At 37.1% G+C, this 15,956-nt stretch overlaps 1 protein-coding gene across 7 annotated transcripts in view; it reads right to left on the bottom strand.

The window, feature by feature from the left end:
* SUPT3H (SPT3 homolog, SAGA and STAGA complex component) overlaps window positions 1-15,956 on the bottom strand; it is a 252,169-nt gene that overhangs the window by 33,982 nt on the left and 202,231 nt on the right. For all 7 annotated transcript variants that reach the window (XM_056487554.1, XM_056487555.1, XM_056487552.1 and 4 more), the window contains one exon: window positions 15,090-15,200. In XM_056487554.1, coding sequence (XP_056343529.1) covers window positions 15,090-15,200 — 111 coding nt within the window. The remainder of the gene's footprint in view (window positions 1-15,089; window positions 15,201-15,956) is intronic.

The following is a 15,956-nucleotide window of genomic DNA, read 5'->3' on the forward strand; positions in this document are numbered from 1 at the left end:
GACTAAAAATGCATGTATGTGCTCAGTATATTCAGCATTTACATCTATTATAATAATAATAACGTATACTAGAAAGTAATACTGAGCCAAAATGTTAATGTAGTCTCTTCCATGTGCCAAAAATTCGTGTGGGTATGTGCACAAAGAATGTACATACTCAGAGAGACACTAACATCTTGTAATGCAATATGTTTCTGGTATACACACTCCAGACTTCCTAACAGCTGCATATTTTAATATACATAAACCCATACTTGAAAAATAATAAAATGTATTAGTTTTCCACATTAGGCATTTATGACCTAATTTAGGAGAGTATTACATCTTTATAACTTTTAAAAGACCCATTTTGATAAAACATCCCCATAAACAGACTGAGAAAATTGGGGTAACAAGCATCTGTTGCTGCATTGTTTTCTTAATGGGGTAATAAACTAATAACACATTTTTATAACTTTTCACAAGAATATAAAGTATTAAAATTGAAATTGATATTGAAAATGTTCTCATGGTCCATTTTATTTTATTTTTCCACTATGTAAAGTTACAGTACTTACCAGATTAATATTAATATATCTTAATTATGTTGACACAATGGAAATTTGCCAAAGACATTCAAAGAATGGAAATAACTTGTTATTTCCACTACTCTAATTAAGGTGATGTATTTAGCCCGTTTTATTAATAATATAGGAGTAATATGAATATTTATAAGAATGTATAGAGATACCACATACAGAAATAATGACCCAAACTTTAGAAGGGTTCTAAAAAAGGGTTAGTCCATTGGCTTTTAAGAGCAATCATGATTTTTTTCTTTCTAATCTATCTGTTTTAATAAATAATTACCAAAACTTTATTTCTAAAAACAAATGTCAAAAATTACAAAATCAATATCTACTTTCCAAAACCTTATTGAGTTACATTGCTGTGATGTTTATTTTTCTTTTTAGAAAAAAGATCAGGCTATGTTGTGTAACACAAAATGAATAAAAAGGTATCAAAAATTGTAACTCTGAAGTGAAATGGATACATTTAGGAAGGCAAATTTCGAATTATTTCCTTGAAACTATTAATGTGAACATCAGGAATTCAATCAGGAATAAGCTGCTGACCTGCACTCAAAGTGGATTTTCACATTTACAGTTTACCAAAGCACCAGCAAACGATGATTCATGGCTCTTGGGGATGGAAATGACCATCTAACCTCACTGTGCTCATAACACAGCCCACACAATTTTCTTGAATTGGCTCTCCAGAACCAATAGCTGTGGTTGAACTTAAGCATGGCTTTTACAGAAACATCTCCTCTTGATTTTAAATTTTCCAGTCATGGATAATCTGTCACAATCATTGGCTAAGTTATTTCAGCACTTAGTTATGTTGTTATAAATATATATGCCTTATTTCTAGTTGGAATTTGTCTTGCTTAAATGTCAAGTTGCACTAGAAGGACTCCTCACACACATCATCCTGTCAAGGTAGAGAAAAAGGCACTTCCACAGCATGGTCCATTTGACCCCTCTTAAACAGCTACCTTAGGAAGAGATAAATTACAGCTCAGAAATGCTTGTTCCTCTCAATTGACTATAAAGGAAATCATAGGATCATGGAGTGGTTTGCATTGGAAGGGACCTTAAAAACCATCTCATTCCAACCTCTGCCACTGGCAGGGACACCTCCTGCTATCCCAAATTGCTCCAAGCCCCATCCAAGCTGGCCTTGGACACTTCCAGGGATGGGGCAGCCACAGTTTCTCTGGGCACCCTGACTAGTTGTTTTTACAGGTGTTTGCCACTGTACTGAGAAACAAAAATTTGTGACTATCCAGAGGAATCCCACCCCAAATATCTATATAGGTTTGTATGCAAGGACTGAAAAACCCTAAGACATGAGATTTTTTTTTTTATGGGTCCTGAATGACTGACTACACAACATGTTCTTCAGTTTGATGCACTCCTGTCTCTGTGTTGGTATTTTCTAATATTTCACCCAATTGTTGAGGATCTCACTAAAATGCAAGCTCACATTTTAGCTGTGCTTGTCCCAGTACAGCAGAAAATCCTCCTATTTCCTACTCCCCTTTCCTGCCTGCCCAAGGACTGGCTGAGCCCCTTCAGCCACAGCACTGGATTGGCCCCATTGCATTCAAGTGATTCCTCAAGACTCCAGGACACTCTTTCAAAATCCCTACTCTGCAACATACAGCCCCAGAGACTGTAAATGTTGCCCATTTGTTTAATTTGCAGATGAAATACTTAACATCTGGCTCCTCTGGAATGAAAATAACTTGCTTACACTTCATTTATCAAACGGTAACTCAGTAACTCTTTGTCACTACCTTGTCCTCTTCATTATTTTACAATCCTCAATTAACTTCACTCCAAAAATATTTGACAAGGAAACTAGACCCTGAGTAAACTACTTCTGGAGAAATGGAAAGTTGAAGAGTTTGCAATGTAAATTTTCCAAACCTGCAACACTCACTGTGAATGCAGAGCTCCAGCCACTCTGCCTATATCATAAAATACAGCAGCATAGGGGACTTCTCAGAGCAACCAGCAAAGCCTCATTCATGCAACCTTAGATTATTTAGGCTGGAAAAGACCCCTGAGATCCTTGTCTCCAACCATTAACCCAGCACTCACCACTGAGCCACGTTCCCAAGTGCCACATCCACACATTTATTCAACACTTCCAGGGATGGGGATTCCACCACTGCCCTGGGCAGCCCATTCCAGTGCCTGACCACCCCTTCAGCAAAGAAATTTTTCCAATATTCAACCTCCCTTGGTGTCCTTTGAGGCCATTTCCTTTTGTCTTGTGACTTGTTAGCTGGGAGAAGAGCCTGATCCTCACCGGGCCACAACCTCCTTTCAGGGAGTTTTATAGAGGGATAAAGTCCCCCTTTATTGCCTTTACATTGGTACTACAAAGTCAGCCTCAGCTATAAAGGTGACAGGCAGAACTTCCCAGTATCTAGGGCTATTCTTGGGATTTATGTCAGTAAGTACTAAAGCCAAACAGTTCCTGCTGACTTAAGGCAGTGCCACATCACTTTAATGTGAAATATTACTTCTTTTGGAAAAATACATTATTAGAAATTTTTAACCCACAATTTCTTGAAAATAAACTTTATGAAGTTGGGAATGAATTCTTTCCATGAAAAAATAAGAAATATAAGGGTTTGCTTCAGCAATCTAAAAGGAAATTGTGCTTTGATGAATTGGGAAGCATGTAATAAATTAGGGGAAGCAAATAATACTCTGCATTGTAACCTTTGCTCACAGACATGGCTGTAAGTGTTCCTGACCCTAAAGTATAACTGATAAAGGCTCCAGGCTGAATAACTCAGGTCTAGTTAGATTTTTATGTCCCTCTGAGAGCTCTCATGTCAAGCTGCCAGCTCAGGCTGAATGTGGATAAACTGGAATTCCTCATATCTCTCCTACTCCCAATCCTCCATTTCTGTTCATCAATAATTCTGTGTCCCTCACCACCACCAAGGTGTGTAACATGGGTTTTATCTCTGAGACTGGATACTCTGTTCACTCCAGGACTGCAGCTGCATTTTGTATTTTTCTTTCCTGATAACAATCCTACTGTCACATAGCAGCCTTCCTTACCCTTCATCCAGATTCCAATCTGGGGAAGCCACAGAATCACTGAGGAATCTAGCTTTGAAAAACAACATTCTCTTCTTTGTACCAAGTCATAAGAATCCTGCCAAGCTCATTTCTCCCTCCTATCACTTTGATTTTCCTCTCAGCCACATGTGTTAGAAGCTGCTTTCCATTTCCTCTCCTGACACATCCTCCTGTGCAGCAGCACATCTCCCATCAAATGTCAGATTCCAACCTGGATCACCTCACCTGCCACTCTTTGCTGTGCACACACCAAACCTTCAAGCCAGCACATCTCCTGCAGCATCTTTTTGGTAGGTAAAATCAAACAGCAGATGAACATCAACACCCACTGGCACTTCATTCTTAAAACTCTTCTGTGCTGTGACTCGTACAGGAAAAAATCTCTTACTGACTGGATAATTTATATACTGAGACCACTTCCTCACCAGCTAAACAACACTATCTCCTTTCACTCTTTTGTTTATCTTATCAAATCTTATAATTTGTCATGTCTCTCTATTGCAAAATCTATTGAGCCATCATTAACTTCTGTTCTGCACTTGTGTAAGATAAATAATACACAAATACAGAGGAATCCTGGGTCTTGACTCATGTTCTTACACTGGAAAGCATTACTAATGAGATTGTTTTCCCTCCTTTTTAAAGTTAAATGACAGTTTACTTCTGTTTTGGAAGGTAAGACTAAAGGAAAAAAAATCCCACTTTAAAGAAATGGTATCATGCACCTTTAAAAAACTACAATAAAACCCAGTATTCCTCTATGCAATTCAGGTTAAGCATTCAAAATGTTTCATTACTTCTGATGATTGGAACTGGCTATAAAATTCTTATCAAAATTAGTCTTTCTTGATCACATGAATGGCTTTCAGCATGTTCTAAAGAGCCATAATTAGTAGGTTTTTGTCTATTTGTTGAACTATTTAATGCCTTTCTTTTGTATCTAGTTAACAATTTTTATCACCTAAATATGACTGTAGTAAATGATGGACAAAGATGGGCTTCATCTACCCTGTGGGATATTAAATCCCAAGCTTCCTAACGTGGCAACAAGCATATACCTCCCTTCTGTACCATCTGCTCTTTAAAAGAATAAAAATCTCTATGCACAATGGTGAGATTGTTTTAACTTTCTTGTTAACAGATGCAGAAACAGCTGAATGCTTTTTCTCAGAAGCACTTAATCCACACTCCAAACCTCCACTATATCTTCTGAGGGTAATTTAATCATCGTATCTAAACACCAATTAGAACCAGAGTTTTCTTGATGGTAAATATTAATAACCTGCCCTTCTTGCAGGGAAAAAAAATACCCAAACCCTTCAGCACTGACAAAATTACCTCATGAAATTACTGTTTCTCACTTCCAGGCCGTTTGCATTGCAATAATTCTGCTTGCTTCCAGCAGTTTTAGCACCTTCTGCAGTAAAACTAACACATGTGGATCTCTGGAGAGTCTTATTTTTTTCCTGTTGTCCCAGTTCTTTGCCATCAAAAATGACAATCCTGTCAGCACATCAACACATTTTAAGACTGACCTGTGCCAGTACACAGCCTGGAATATTGCATTAGTACAATTCCTCCAGGCTGGATAGCAATCTCTTCCCCACCACCCAGTGTTAGCAGCCCTATGCGAATATTTATTGTGTGATTTTTCTTATTTTTATTGGTTTTCCCTCCTTATTATTTCTTATTATTACTTATTTTTCTCCTAGTATTATTGGAATTTAAATTATGTGAAATTAGAGGCATGTAATTCTTAGGCAGAGCTCCTAGCTGTGGAATTAATTCAAAATTACTAAAACAGAACTGGATGCCTTTTAATCACTCAGGTGTACTTCAGGCTCCATGGTCATTCTGCAGCTGAAACCTGAAGGAAATCACTTATTTCATACACATTCTCAGGGCTTTGCAGAAAAGCTCAGGGTCTTCATGAAAGCTCAATATCTTATATTTTATCCATGTGCATATTAAGTAACATAAGTACCCCCAGAGACAGAAAAGTGTCTTATCAAGGAAAACTCCCTTCTCATATCCCCTCTCCTAAGACTGTCAGGGAGGAAAGGGTGTAACTTCTACCCATAAGAATTTAATTGCTGTGAAGGGAACTGAATTATCCAGGGGGATATAACTGGGAGGAAGAGGCTTGGTTTAAAAGCAAGAAAACCATCTTGATTGTGAAATTTTGTCACTGTAGAACAGAACATACAAGAGATGCACCAGAAAGCTCTGGCTGAAGCTTAATCCTGAACTGGAAACCACAGTCACAAATATAAGTACAGCAGCACACAGCTGGTACTTATCACTGGTACTAATCACTGGTACTTGTTTAACTGTTTTCATTTCCTGAAGTCTGATATCCCTTTCTAGAATTCTCCTTCACTGTGTGATATTTTTTTTTCTTATCTCTGTTAACTCCAAAATATTGATGAGTGCTATATTCTATTTAAGTTTAAAGTGTTTAAGTATCTTCCAAAAATTTCCAGTGAGCAAATGTTACAAGGTGAGAAAGAGAATCTGATCTTAATTTAATCCCATTTTTATGTCCTGCAAGTATCCCTCTCTCCTTTTCTACTATGTGCAATAAATTTAAAAAAAAACCAACAACCCTGAAACAACAGATGAAATAAAACTTATATTACTAATAATACCAGAATACTCAATTTAGCCCATGCTTTAGACTGAAGGTATAGTTTAAAAATTAAGCAGATGACTGCTTTGCTGAATGGAGGTTTACACAACCTTGAAGCTAAAGTCAGTAAACTGGAATAATACAAAACCTCAGGGAAGGAACACAAAAACCCCAAAATAAAATTTACAAAATGTGTTTGGTTGCCTCAAGCCTGATTTTGCTGGAGAAATATCTCCAAGCAGTAGCAAGTGTGCAGCCAGGCTCCCTGAAATGGGTTTGGGTTGGAGAAAACTAAAACTTTAGTTTTAAAGAGATTTTTCTAGCAGCCAAATCACAGTGTTGCCTTCTGATGGCTGGAGGTGTATCAGAGGGATGAGGGGAGAATGAGCATCTCTGCCCCAGGGCATGGACAGGACAGGGGACACAAAGGAGAGGCACTCAAACATCATTTGTACATTTGTACATTGCTGCACATTCAGGAACTTTTTTTGTTGTTAGGGGTATAGAAGATTTAAATGAGAAGTGACACCTCACTGAGTGGGACATGATAAATGGGGTGAAACAAAGCACAAAATCCCAGCTTTTATTCAGGAATCTTTTTCCTTTTTCTGTGCCAAGCTGAACAAGTACTTCAGACTGAGTATTATTAGAGGACTTAAGGAACAAGAGTAGGCAACTCAAATGGAAAATAATAGATGATAAGAGCTATAAAAAAAATTCTGCACTTGGTTTTGGTGTTTCCATATTATTACCTGCCCCTTTCCAGATTTATTCTGCTCTTCTAGAGGTTCTACATTCTTTATTTGCAAAGTGACAAGTCAGGTGTGCCAGAGATGTCCAGGGCTAAGAGCTTTTATCATGGAATCACAGAATCCCAGACTTGTTTGGGTTAGAAGGGACCTTTGAGACCATCTACTCCATCTCCACAGGCAAGGTCACCAGGCACTAGATCAATCTGCTCCAAGCCCCATCCAGCCTGTCAGTTATATGAGCAGCACCTAAACTGAAGATCCTGCTCACAAGAAATTACGTTTCATTTAATTTTTCCTTCCACTGTAGGTTAATTCCAAGTCAAACAGCCTTATTACTTGATCCTAAAGTTCTCATAATGTTACAGCCAGACAGCTCACATCCTGTTCTATAGAGCTGGGCAGCTCTGCTGCAAAATCACAGCTGCTGCATCTCAGTCTGAGCTGGCTCAGAGCAGCACTGAGTGAACTGAAACTACCAGCAGCTCCAGGTCATAAAGCACTTTCAAGGAGAAAAATATGAATGAACCCTGAAAGAATGGTATAAAATACATCCTGCTTTATCTAATGGTGTGAGTACATGGTATTGTCCATGATCTAACAAAAACTGAAACATGAATCCTGCAGGGACCTGCACTATAATTCTGTGCAAAGACAAGTGAAAAAAAATACACTTTCCTTTTAAGAGTCTTTCATTTTGTTCTTAGGATTCTTCAACAACCAAGTTTCTATTTATTAACTCTTGTAGCAGAATGTACTGGATGCATGGATGCAATGCCACTGTCTTTATAAAAATTAATGCAAATTATGGAAGAAGGACATATTTATTTTTGTAAAACATCTTGGAACACTTAATTAAGTTACCTTTTTCTCCTAGAATATGCTCTAGAATTATAGTTCTCACCTTACCCTTGAAATACATATTTATTAGAGTGCCTTGAGCAAAGTACCAGAAGTCATATTCTCATCCATACTTAGGTTTTTTAAGCCTCTCAGGAGGCACATAGGAGCAAACACTTTAAGAAAGTTACATATTCTTACCCTCAGACCTTTTTACATTAGTACAATTGTGCTTGAAATGCCTCTAGTATTTATTTGAGTCTGGCCATGCAGTTAGAAAAAAATAATTATATAAGGTTTATGAGACTAGGTGTTGCTTTGGTTTATATGAGAGATTCAGCTGATTGCAAACCTTATAGTTCACTTATCTTCTCACAAACAGAGCTAGCAAACTTATTTGACAAATCAGATTTTTTTAACCATTAGATAAGTAAAATGATAAAATTTTGCTTCTGTGTTGAGCAAGACGTAGGTTTTGTCCAGCACTTCCAGCCCAGCAGGTTTGAACAGGCAGTGACACAATGGAGCACAACCCTCTGTGTGGTTGTACAAACTGCATTAGCAGAACTGCTCCATGCCTGTGTCTCCTGCCTCAACAGAGCCACATCTCTGCTGCCTGAAACATGTGCTGCTTGCAACAATTCATGTACTGTGCTGTGTAGCAGGACACTGATCCAAGAATCCAAGAATTTTAAATATCCCCACAGGATATCAAATACTATCCAGGCCGTTTGTAAATACTTTCCTAGTGCTCTGCAGAAAGGGAGCCAGTTCTTTTCAAATCTACTTCAATGACATTTTTGTCTTATCTACAAATCTATGTTCCTGCTCAATAAAATCATCTGGACAACTTACTGCTTCATCAGTACTGAGAGTTTGTACCCTCATTAATAAACTCTGCTGGAGCGTTAAGACTACCCCCAGTAGGGACAGCTGGGAAACTGCAATATAAAGTCAAGCAGCACATTTAATGACCAGTGAACTTCTGGAAACTTACTCCAAAATGATACATCATTGTGTCAGACACTTAAGCATTATGCAGCTTGGTCTCCCTCTTTAGAAACATGAAACCCCCTGAAACTGCTACCACAAATTTGGAACCTTTTAAATGATTGCCAAGCCACCTGCTTTTCTCCAAGAAACTTCATAAAACTCTCCAAATTAGTAGTGCCATTAGATAAAGCTTACAGAACTGTTGTTATTCTGAAGCAGTATTAGCTGTTTAGCTTAAGGAAACCAACAGGGATTTTTATAATGGAAAGAACTGTCATATATATTATATAATCTATTCCAAATGAAATGCTTTAATATATTCTTGAATATGCTATTCTTTAACATTTTAATCTTTCTGGGAGAAAACCCTATTAACCATATTATCAGGATTAAATTTATCTAATGAAGAAGTTCAGGAGAGGAGATGTGAAAGATTCTCAATCAGTTTATGGGTCTTCAGATGGTATTAAAAGCCACATAAATCAAATGTCTCATTTTACATTTCTGAACAGCACTGGAAGAAATAGTGCTGGGATCGAAGAGGGAGCCCCATTTCCCCTGCTCCTTCTCTTTTTTGAATGGCCCTATAGAGAGCAAGGCATTCCAGAGGATGGATTATAGGAATGCCTTCTGTCGAGGAGTTGGCCAAAACTGTGCCATCTCATCTTGGAGCAATTTATCCAATAAGATGATTTAGAGGACAGTTCAGTGGCACCATTTTTGGAGGCAAAAGCAGAAGGGAAGGAATATAAATCAAAGGTGACTGGCAGGTAAAGGATATATGCAGCAATCAGCCAAACCATGTGCACACTGGCACAAATTCAACAAGATCATTTATAAAAATTTTAAGTCAGGAGTACACAAAAGGGGGTCTGGTGCTAACTAAATCCACAGATAGATTACACGCCACTGAAATAAACACTTCCAGATGCTGGCATACAAAAACCTTTTACAGAAAGAAATGTTTTCTTTCATAAATCTGAAAGGAGGAACCTTGGGATGGGGGTTGGGAGAGAAGGGAACAAGATTTCCAAACTGAGATTTGACTTCCTACTGGTTTTATAGAATAATAACTCATCTTTTTCAAACACAAAGTGTTAACACTGTAGAATTACAAATAACTGCAGACAACAGCTTGAAGTATATACAAAGACATCATAAATATGTTACTATTTATTGAAATAAAATGCCTTTTTTTTGCTTTCAAAATGAGAAGAAAGCATGAAAATGTCAATTTGACATTTTCTATATCAGAAACTGAATGTGTAACAGAAGGGAAAGCTTTCAAATGCCTTTTGACATAAATACATACATTTCATTTTTGAGAAGTGATTAAGAATGAAACCCTGACTTCTTCAAAATCAGTATCAATTGATTCTGAATATCAATATGGGCAGTCTATATTTTATAGGACCCTAAGTATCAGAGATTTTTCTATTTAGTTTCCATGAAACTAATTTCTTTCGGAAACAGCATTCAAAACCTTTTATCATTTAAATGCTTTAGAAAAATTCAGCTGTACTGTATCCACATTGTGTCTATTGAAGGAATTATTGAATATTATATTCTAGAACTTCTTCTCACTACCACTTTGATCTGAAACATGCAAAAAGAAATTTTTACAGTTAGGAGGACTAAGTTGCAGACCAAATCCTCTGGGCAGTAACAACTCCAGGCTGTGGAGCCTCCTCTGGGGATACTCAAAAGCCTCATGGACATGACTCTGTGCCCTCTGCTCTGGGGATCCTGCTTGGGCAGGGAGCTGGAACCACAAGACCTCCAGTGGTCCCTTCCAACTGACCCATTCTGGGTGAATGTGGAGCTGAATTTTTCTTGAAGTTTAAGGCACCTAAACCAAACTTGCTATCCAAAATGTCCTCTTCCACAAACATCATACTGCCACATTATCCTTTGCATTTTAGGAGTTTCTCTCTCTTCTTTCTACTCCCTGAATCTGCTGGTTTAGTCTCTCATAAACTCAGCTTTGCCAGGTCATCTGCTACTATTCCACAGATTTTGTTTTTAGGCAAAATTAATAGAGTCAAAACCATTGATATTGTATTGAAATTATTAAAGATATGGATTGAACTTTAGTGTTTTTCACCAAAGAAATGGATTTAAATATTTGCATAAAAGCTGAGCTCAATCAGGATCAACAAAAAGCACTTTAAAAACATCAGAAGTAAAAGACCTTGACTAAATGTATAATTTGTGAAACTATAATTACCATGTACATGTAACCTACTGAAGTCCACAAGGGATACTCTCATTTATTATTTAAGAACCTCTAAGAGTAGAAGCAGAGCTCTATAAGGCCCAAATAATCCAAGTCTCTGCCAAATCACATTCTCTGGTGTTACATGTTCTTCATGTAGGGAATGTCACAAGCAATATTATAAACACAGGTTTGTAAATATTCATTGTTTAATGCTGCATAGGCAATTTTATGAGACTGAAATATTTTAACAAGAGAAGGTTTAGACTAGCAAGCTTTTCCATACTGAAATGCCTGGGAGGCTGAAGGAACATTCTCCCCAAAACATAAATACCCAAGTAAATTTTGGTTATACCCCTGTTCATTCAATACACTCTATTTACACATGTACAGGCTGCCATGAGCCTCTGCAGGATTACAATTTACATTTGTGAACTCAGTTTCTCCTAATTAAACATCTGAAGCACTTCATTTCAGAGCTGGCATAAACTAAAGACAAAGAATCTGCTTTGGAAACTTTTCTTGTTCTTTTTGCCTGTGGTCTTCCACTATTGTAGTTGACTAGTTTTCATTTCAGGGCAAAGGATCTCAGCTGTCCTTTTTGCTAGAGCTGTTCTTGAGGTCACAAGCACTACTTACAGACTGTTCATGCACCACTTACAGCTGCTCCTATCAAGATTCCAGGTAAGCACTGTGTATTGTTCACAGAATAAATACTCTAAAGAATTATGGTTTTCCTACCCCTGCTATCTGAAATATAATCAATTCAAGTAACTCAACATAATTATGCTTGTGTTCATGGGAAGAAATATCTACCTATCATTTTTGTGAATACTTTGGCATAGTAAATACTATTTTTTGGACTATTATTGGAAGAATATTAGGATTATTCCTACAGGCTCAGTCAAGACTGAACACCATTTCACTATGCACTTCCTTAACTTAAAGAACATAGAAATAGACACAGGTACAGCACATGGAATTGCATTATCCCATATGATGGAGAGTTCCATACTTCCCATTCCTGTATTACAAAATTACATAGTGCTATTGCTTAATATTTCTCTGATTTTCAAAAATCTAGACCATACTTTAAAGTAGGAAACTGAGCACCACCCAACACTGCTAATAGAAAATACCTGGATAAAACATATATCTAAACTACCTTAGACATGATACAATGCAGAAGAATCCAGAGTACACTTGCTGCTTTCCCTTGTGGCTTGCACTTTGAGACAAAACCTAAATGCCCTAATTATGTTAGTCATTCTGACATAGCTATTAAGGTCAAAATAAATGCAAACAGATCATTTTCACTGGTTTAATGTTAGTTCTCATTTACCATATGATTATAAAACTTTCAAAGTGTTGTTTCCATCCAAACCAACGTTTATCAAATGCTGCTGAAGAATGAATTGTATAGCTTCATTCTTCTTCCAAAACCAACCCCTTAGGAACACTTATCACTAAATCAGATGGAAGAGAGTGACAATCATGATGAACAGCAAAAAAGGGAAAGATGTGAAAAAAATCACTGTTCATACTTTAAAAATACATATTTACTATCTTAAGAAAACAAAAATATATATGCATTTTTAAAACCAAAATATTCTCCTATATTTTCTTTTTTACAGAAATTAAATCTAAATTCTATGTATGGGACTCAGCTATTCAGTAGCTTGAAAAGGCATGAAGCTTTTTCACTCCTCAACTCTGCCTTTTTTAAAAAGTGACTTTCCAGAAGAACTGCTGGGATGCAATTGGCAGCTCTCTTTCCACATCATCCATCCTTGTGCAGGACAACAGAAATGCTAAATTCCATTTTTCCTGTTAGAAAACTCATCCCCTGGTGTTTGGGTTCAGATATGAACTTTCTGAATGCAGCAGCCCCTTGATAACTGCCAGTCTGTTGGTTCTTACACAGATCCATAAAAATCCCTTCTAGCTGCTTCCAAGAGTTCAGGGCAGGGTTTAGATCCTTCTGATACAATTTTCCTCTTAGACACCCTCAGCAGAGAGCAGCTCAGACTCTTTATGTTTTGCCAAGGTTTTGCACTGCCTACATGGGCTCTGTCACACAGGTCCTGCTGCTGAGATCTGAGGAAATGGCCATGCCTGATTACACAAAAATCTGCATCAGTTCTGTTAATTCATTTCCTGAGGTTTGGTCACACACACATCACCAGATCTGGCCATCAATAAATTGTATTTGTGTGGAAATCTGCATTAAAGCAGATTGCAGAGGGTACTCAGTGCTCCATCCACACTTGTGCCAAATTAAGACCCAGCATTTCTGGTTGTGCACAGAACAATTGTCATTGCCAGGTCCCTCTCCAAAACTCCAATGAGGGCACCCACAGGAGAAAGCACCTAAATGCAGACTCTGCAATACCTCTCAAAATACTTTTCCTGAGCCTTCTCATTAAAAGCAGAATTGTGTTACAGCTCTACAACATCTGTAGGAATCCAGAAGCTGACCCAAAATTCCCTCTTATTCTTGGCTTGCTCAGAGGGAACAAGATCTGCTCCTCTCATCAACCACGTTGACTGTAGGTAATGTTCACAAATTAAATTGTTCAGTTGCACTGTTTGGGAAGTTCACAAGAGCAGAGCACATAAAAAAACCCCAACCCAAACCAGGATATTTTATGATACCTTGTGGTTGAAGGAAAAATTTGAACTTTGGTTAATAATTGACCACACCACTTTTAGTGAGGGTCAGGGAGGGAAGATGCACCTTTCTGCAGCTGTTTATGTGAGCTCTTTACTTTTTAAAAATAAGGTTAAATACAGCCTCTGTTTCCAGAAGCTATTGCCATATTCTTAACTGCATCTCTTAGCAAAATTCTGCTAAAGACATTTTTCTGTTTCAGACTGGAAATTCTATCCAACACTTTACATGATATTAATCTAGCATTTTTGAGTGGCAAAAGAGAAAGGTGAAGTTACATAAATACAATCCATTGCAATTGTGTATTGATTATCATTAATAAATCAGATTTTCCCTGCCATCTATAAAAGCACTGATTAGTTTTGGCACTAGGAAAATTAAAATTTCACCTACTCATTTTCTCTTATTTTCTCTTCTTCCTTGCTTCTGAAGTTCCACTATTTTCTTTATATTAATGGCCTTTATACACGTCTGTATCACTTTCAGGTAAATTAATTCATCCAAATTCAGAACAAATTTCCTTTCCTAAAATCTCTAAGAAATTGGACAATTTCTTCTTGATTTTTAGGAGCTGAGATCCTGTTTGGTGGATTTTGTTTGTTTTTTCCTATAATGATTTACTTGACATTTATTATTTTCCAAATGCTGATATTCTGAGATAAGCAGGATAAATGCCACACAGAGCAGCAGATGAGAAGAAAATGACCCCAATTTATGACATTGGAGATGGACTGCTTTTGTATTTTCATCAGCTGAGAAAATTAAATAAAGAATTTACTTGGCTGCTCTGAACAATGGATTTGCAATTTGCATAGAAAAAATGATGGCAAAACCTCAGAACCCATCAGTGTTTTACCACAAGCCCAGTTCTATTACATTTCAGTGGAGGTTCAAAGTTGTCTAAAAAAACCATTCTCTTCTTTCCCAACCGTAAATGTGTCACTTGAGAGTTCCACATCCAATAGGAGCAGTATCTGACACAAAACTAATTTTAGAATATAAAGTGCTCTTCACCATATTGGAATACATATAATTTAAAATAACTGTAAACCTAAACTTTGGAAAAACAGAAAATTCAAGCACTAACAAAAAAGCATAATTTGTAATTGAAAGAAAATAATATTTGAAAGGAAAAAAAAAAAAAACCTCCCTTTTTTTGTCTTTCCAAAAAGAGACAGAAATTACTAAGTTTTATTTCCCAAGTGAATTATGCCACTTTTATAAAGAAAATTACAGTCACCACAAATTGCTCTCAACAATTCCAAAGCTTCTTCATTTGACCACTTGAAAATCAGAGTTCTTTAAGATTATAAATATAACTTTTTATAACTCTGTTATTACGTACTGTGAATGGGGAAAGGGGGCCAATCTTGTGGCCGTAGCGTCGAATGGCCTCTCTGATGTGGCTGGGCTGGATGGCATCACTTTGAGCCTCCATCCCACAGGCTGCAGTGCTCTGCAACAGAAAAACACATAAATTGTTACCAAATCAAAAACACACAACAGACCTACAGTGCATAAAGTATGAAAATAAACTTTTATAAAATGGACCCCTTTTTTTTTTTTTTTTTTTTTTTCCTGAGGATGCACATCATTGGTGCCACACACTAGATCAGAGGAAAAAAGCTACTAACAAATTAAAGGGGACTTTTACATGAACTTTGCTTAAGAGACCCAAAGAACACTATGTTAGCCCATTTAAATCTTTCACCTTGTGCTGCTCTATGTTGCAATTGAAAAAAGCAGAAAATGTTTGAACTAAAATGACAAGGTCATATAAGTCATACTGCAATAAAACATAGAAACTATTTCTAAAGATTTCAGGCTCTTATTGTGATGTCAAGGGGTGAGGAAAATATTGACCAAGCACCCGAAGTGGAGAGCAATCTGACACCAAAATCACCATTGAACAGTATCAACTTGAAATTCAAATGTGACATAAGGGTGTCAGGAGGCTGCAAACAAATTTTAGTTACTTCAAACTGGAAAATTTTAAAATTTCAAGTGACTTTTTGGATTATGGGCCTTAAATAGGTAAAAACAAGAATTCTCTGCTACTGGCACACTGATTGGACAATAATTTTCCTGGGATTTTAAAAGAAAACCTTGCTCTTCTCTCCTTGTTAGCCAACCTGAAATGTTGGTTTAGGCTCCATCTAGACACAGCTGCTTGCTAGAATTCAGATGACTTATCTAAGGATGACTGTTTGGC

Source organism: Oenanthe melanoleuca, chromosome 3, assembly GCF_029582105.1.
Source record: "Oenanthe melanoleuca isolate GR-GAL-2019-014 chromosome 3, OMel1.0, whole genome shotgun sequence".
Taxonomy (NCBI): Eukaryota; Metazoa; Chordata; class Aves; order Passeriformes; family Muscicapidae; genus Oenanthe; species Oenanthe melanoleuca.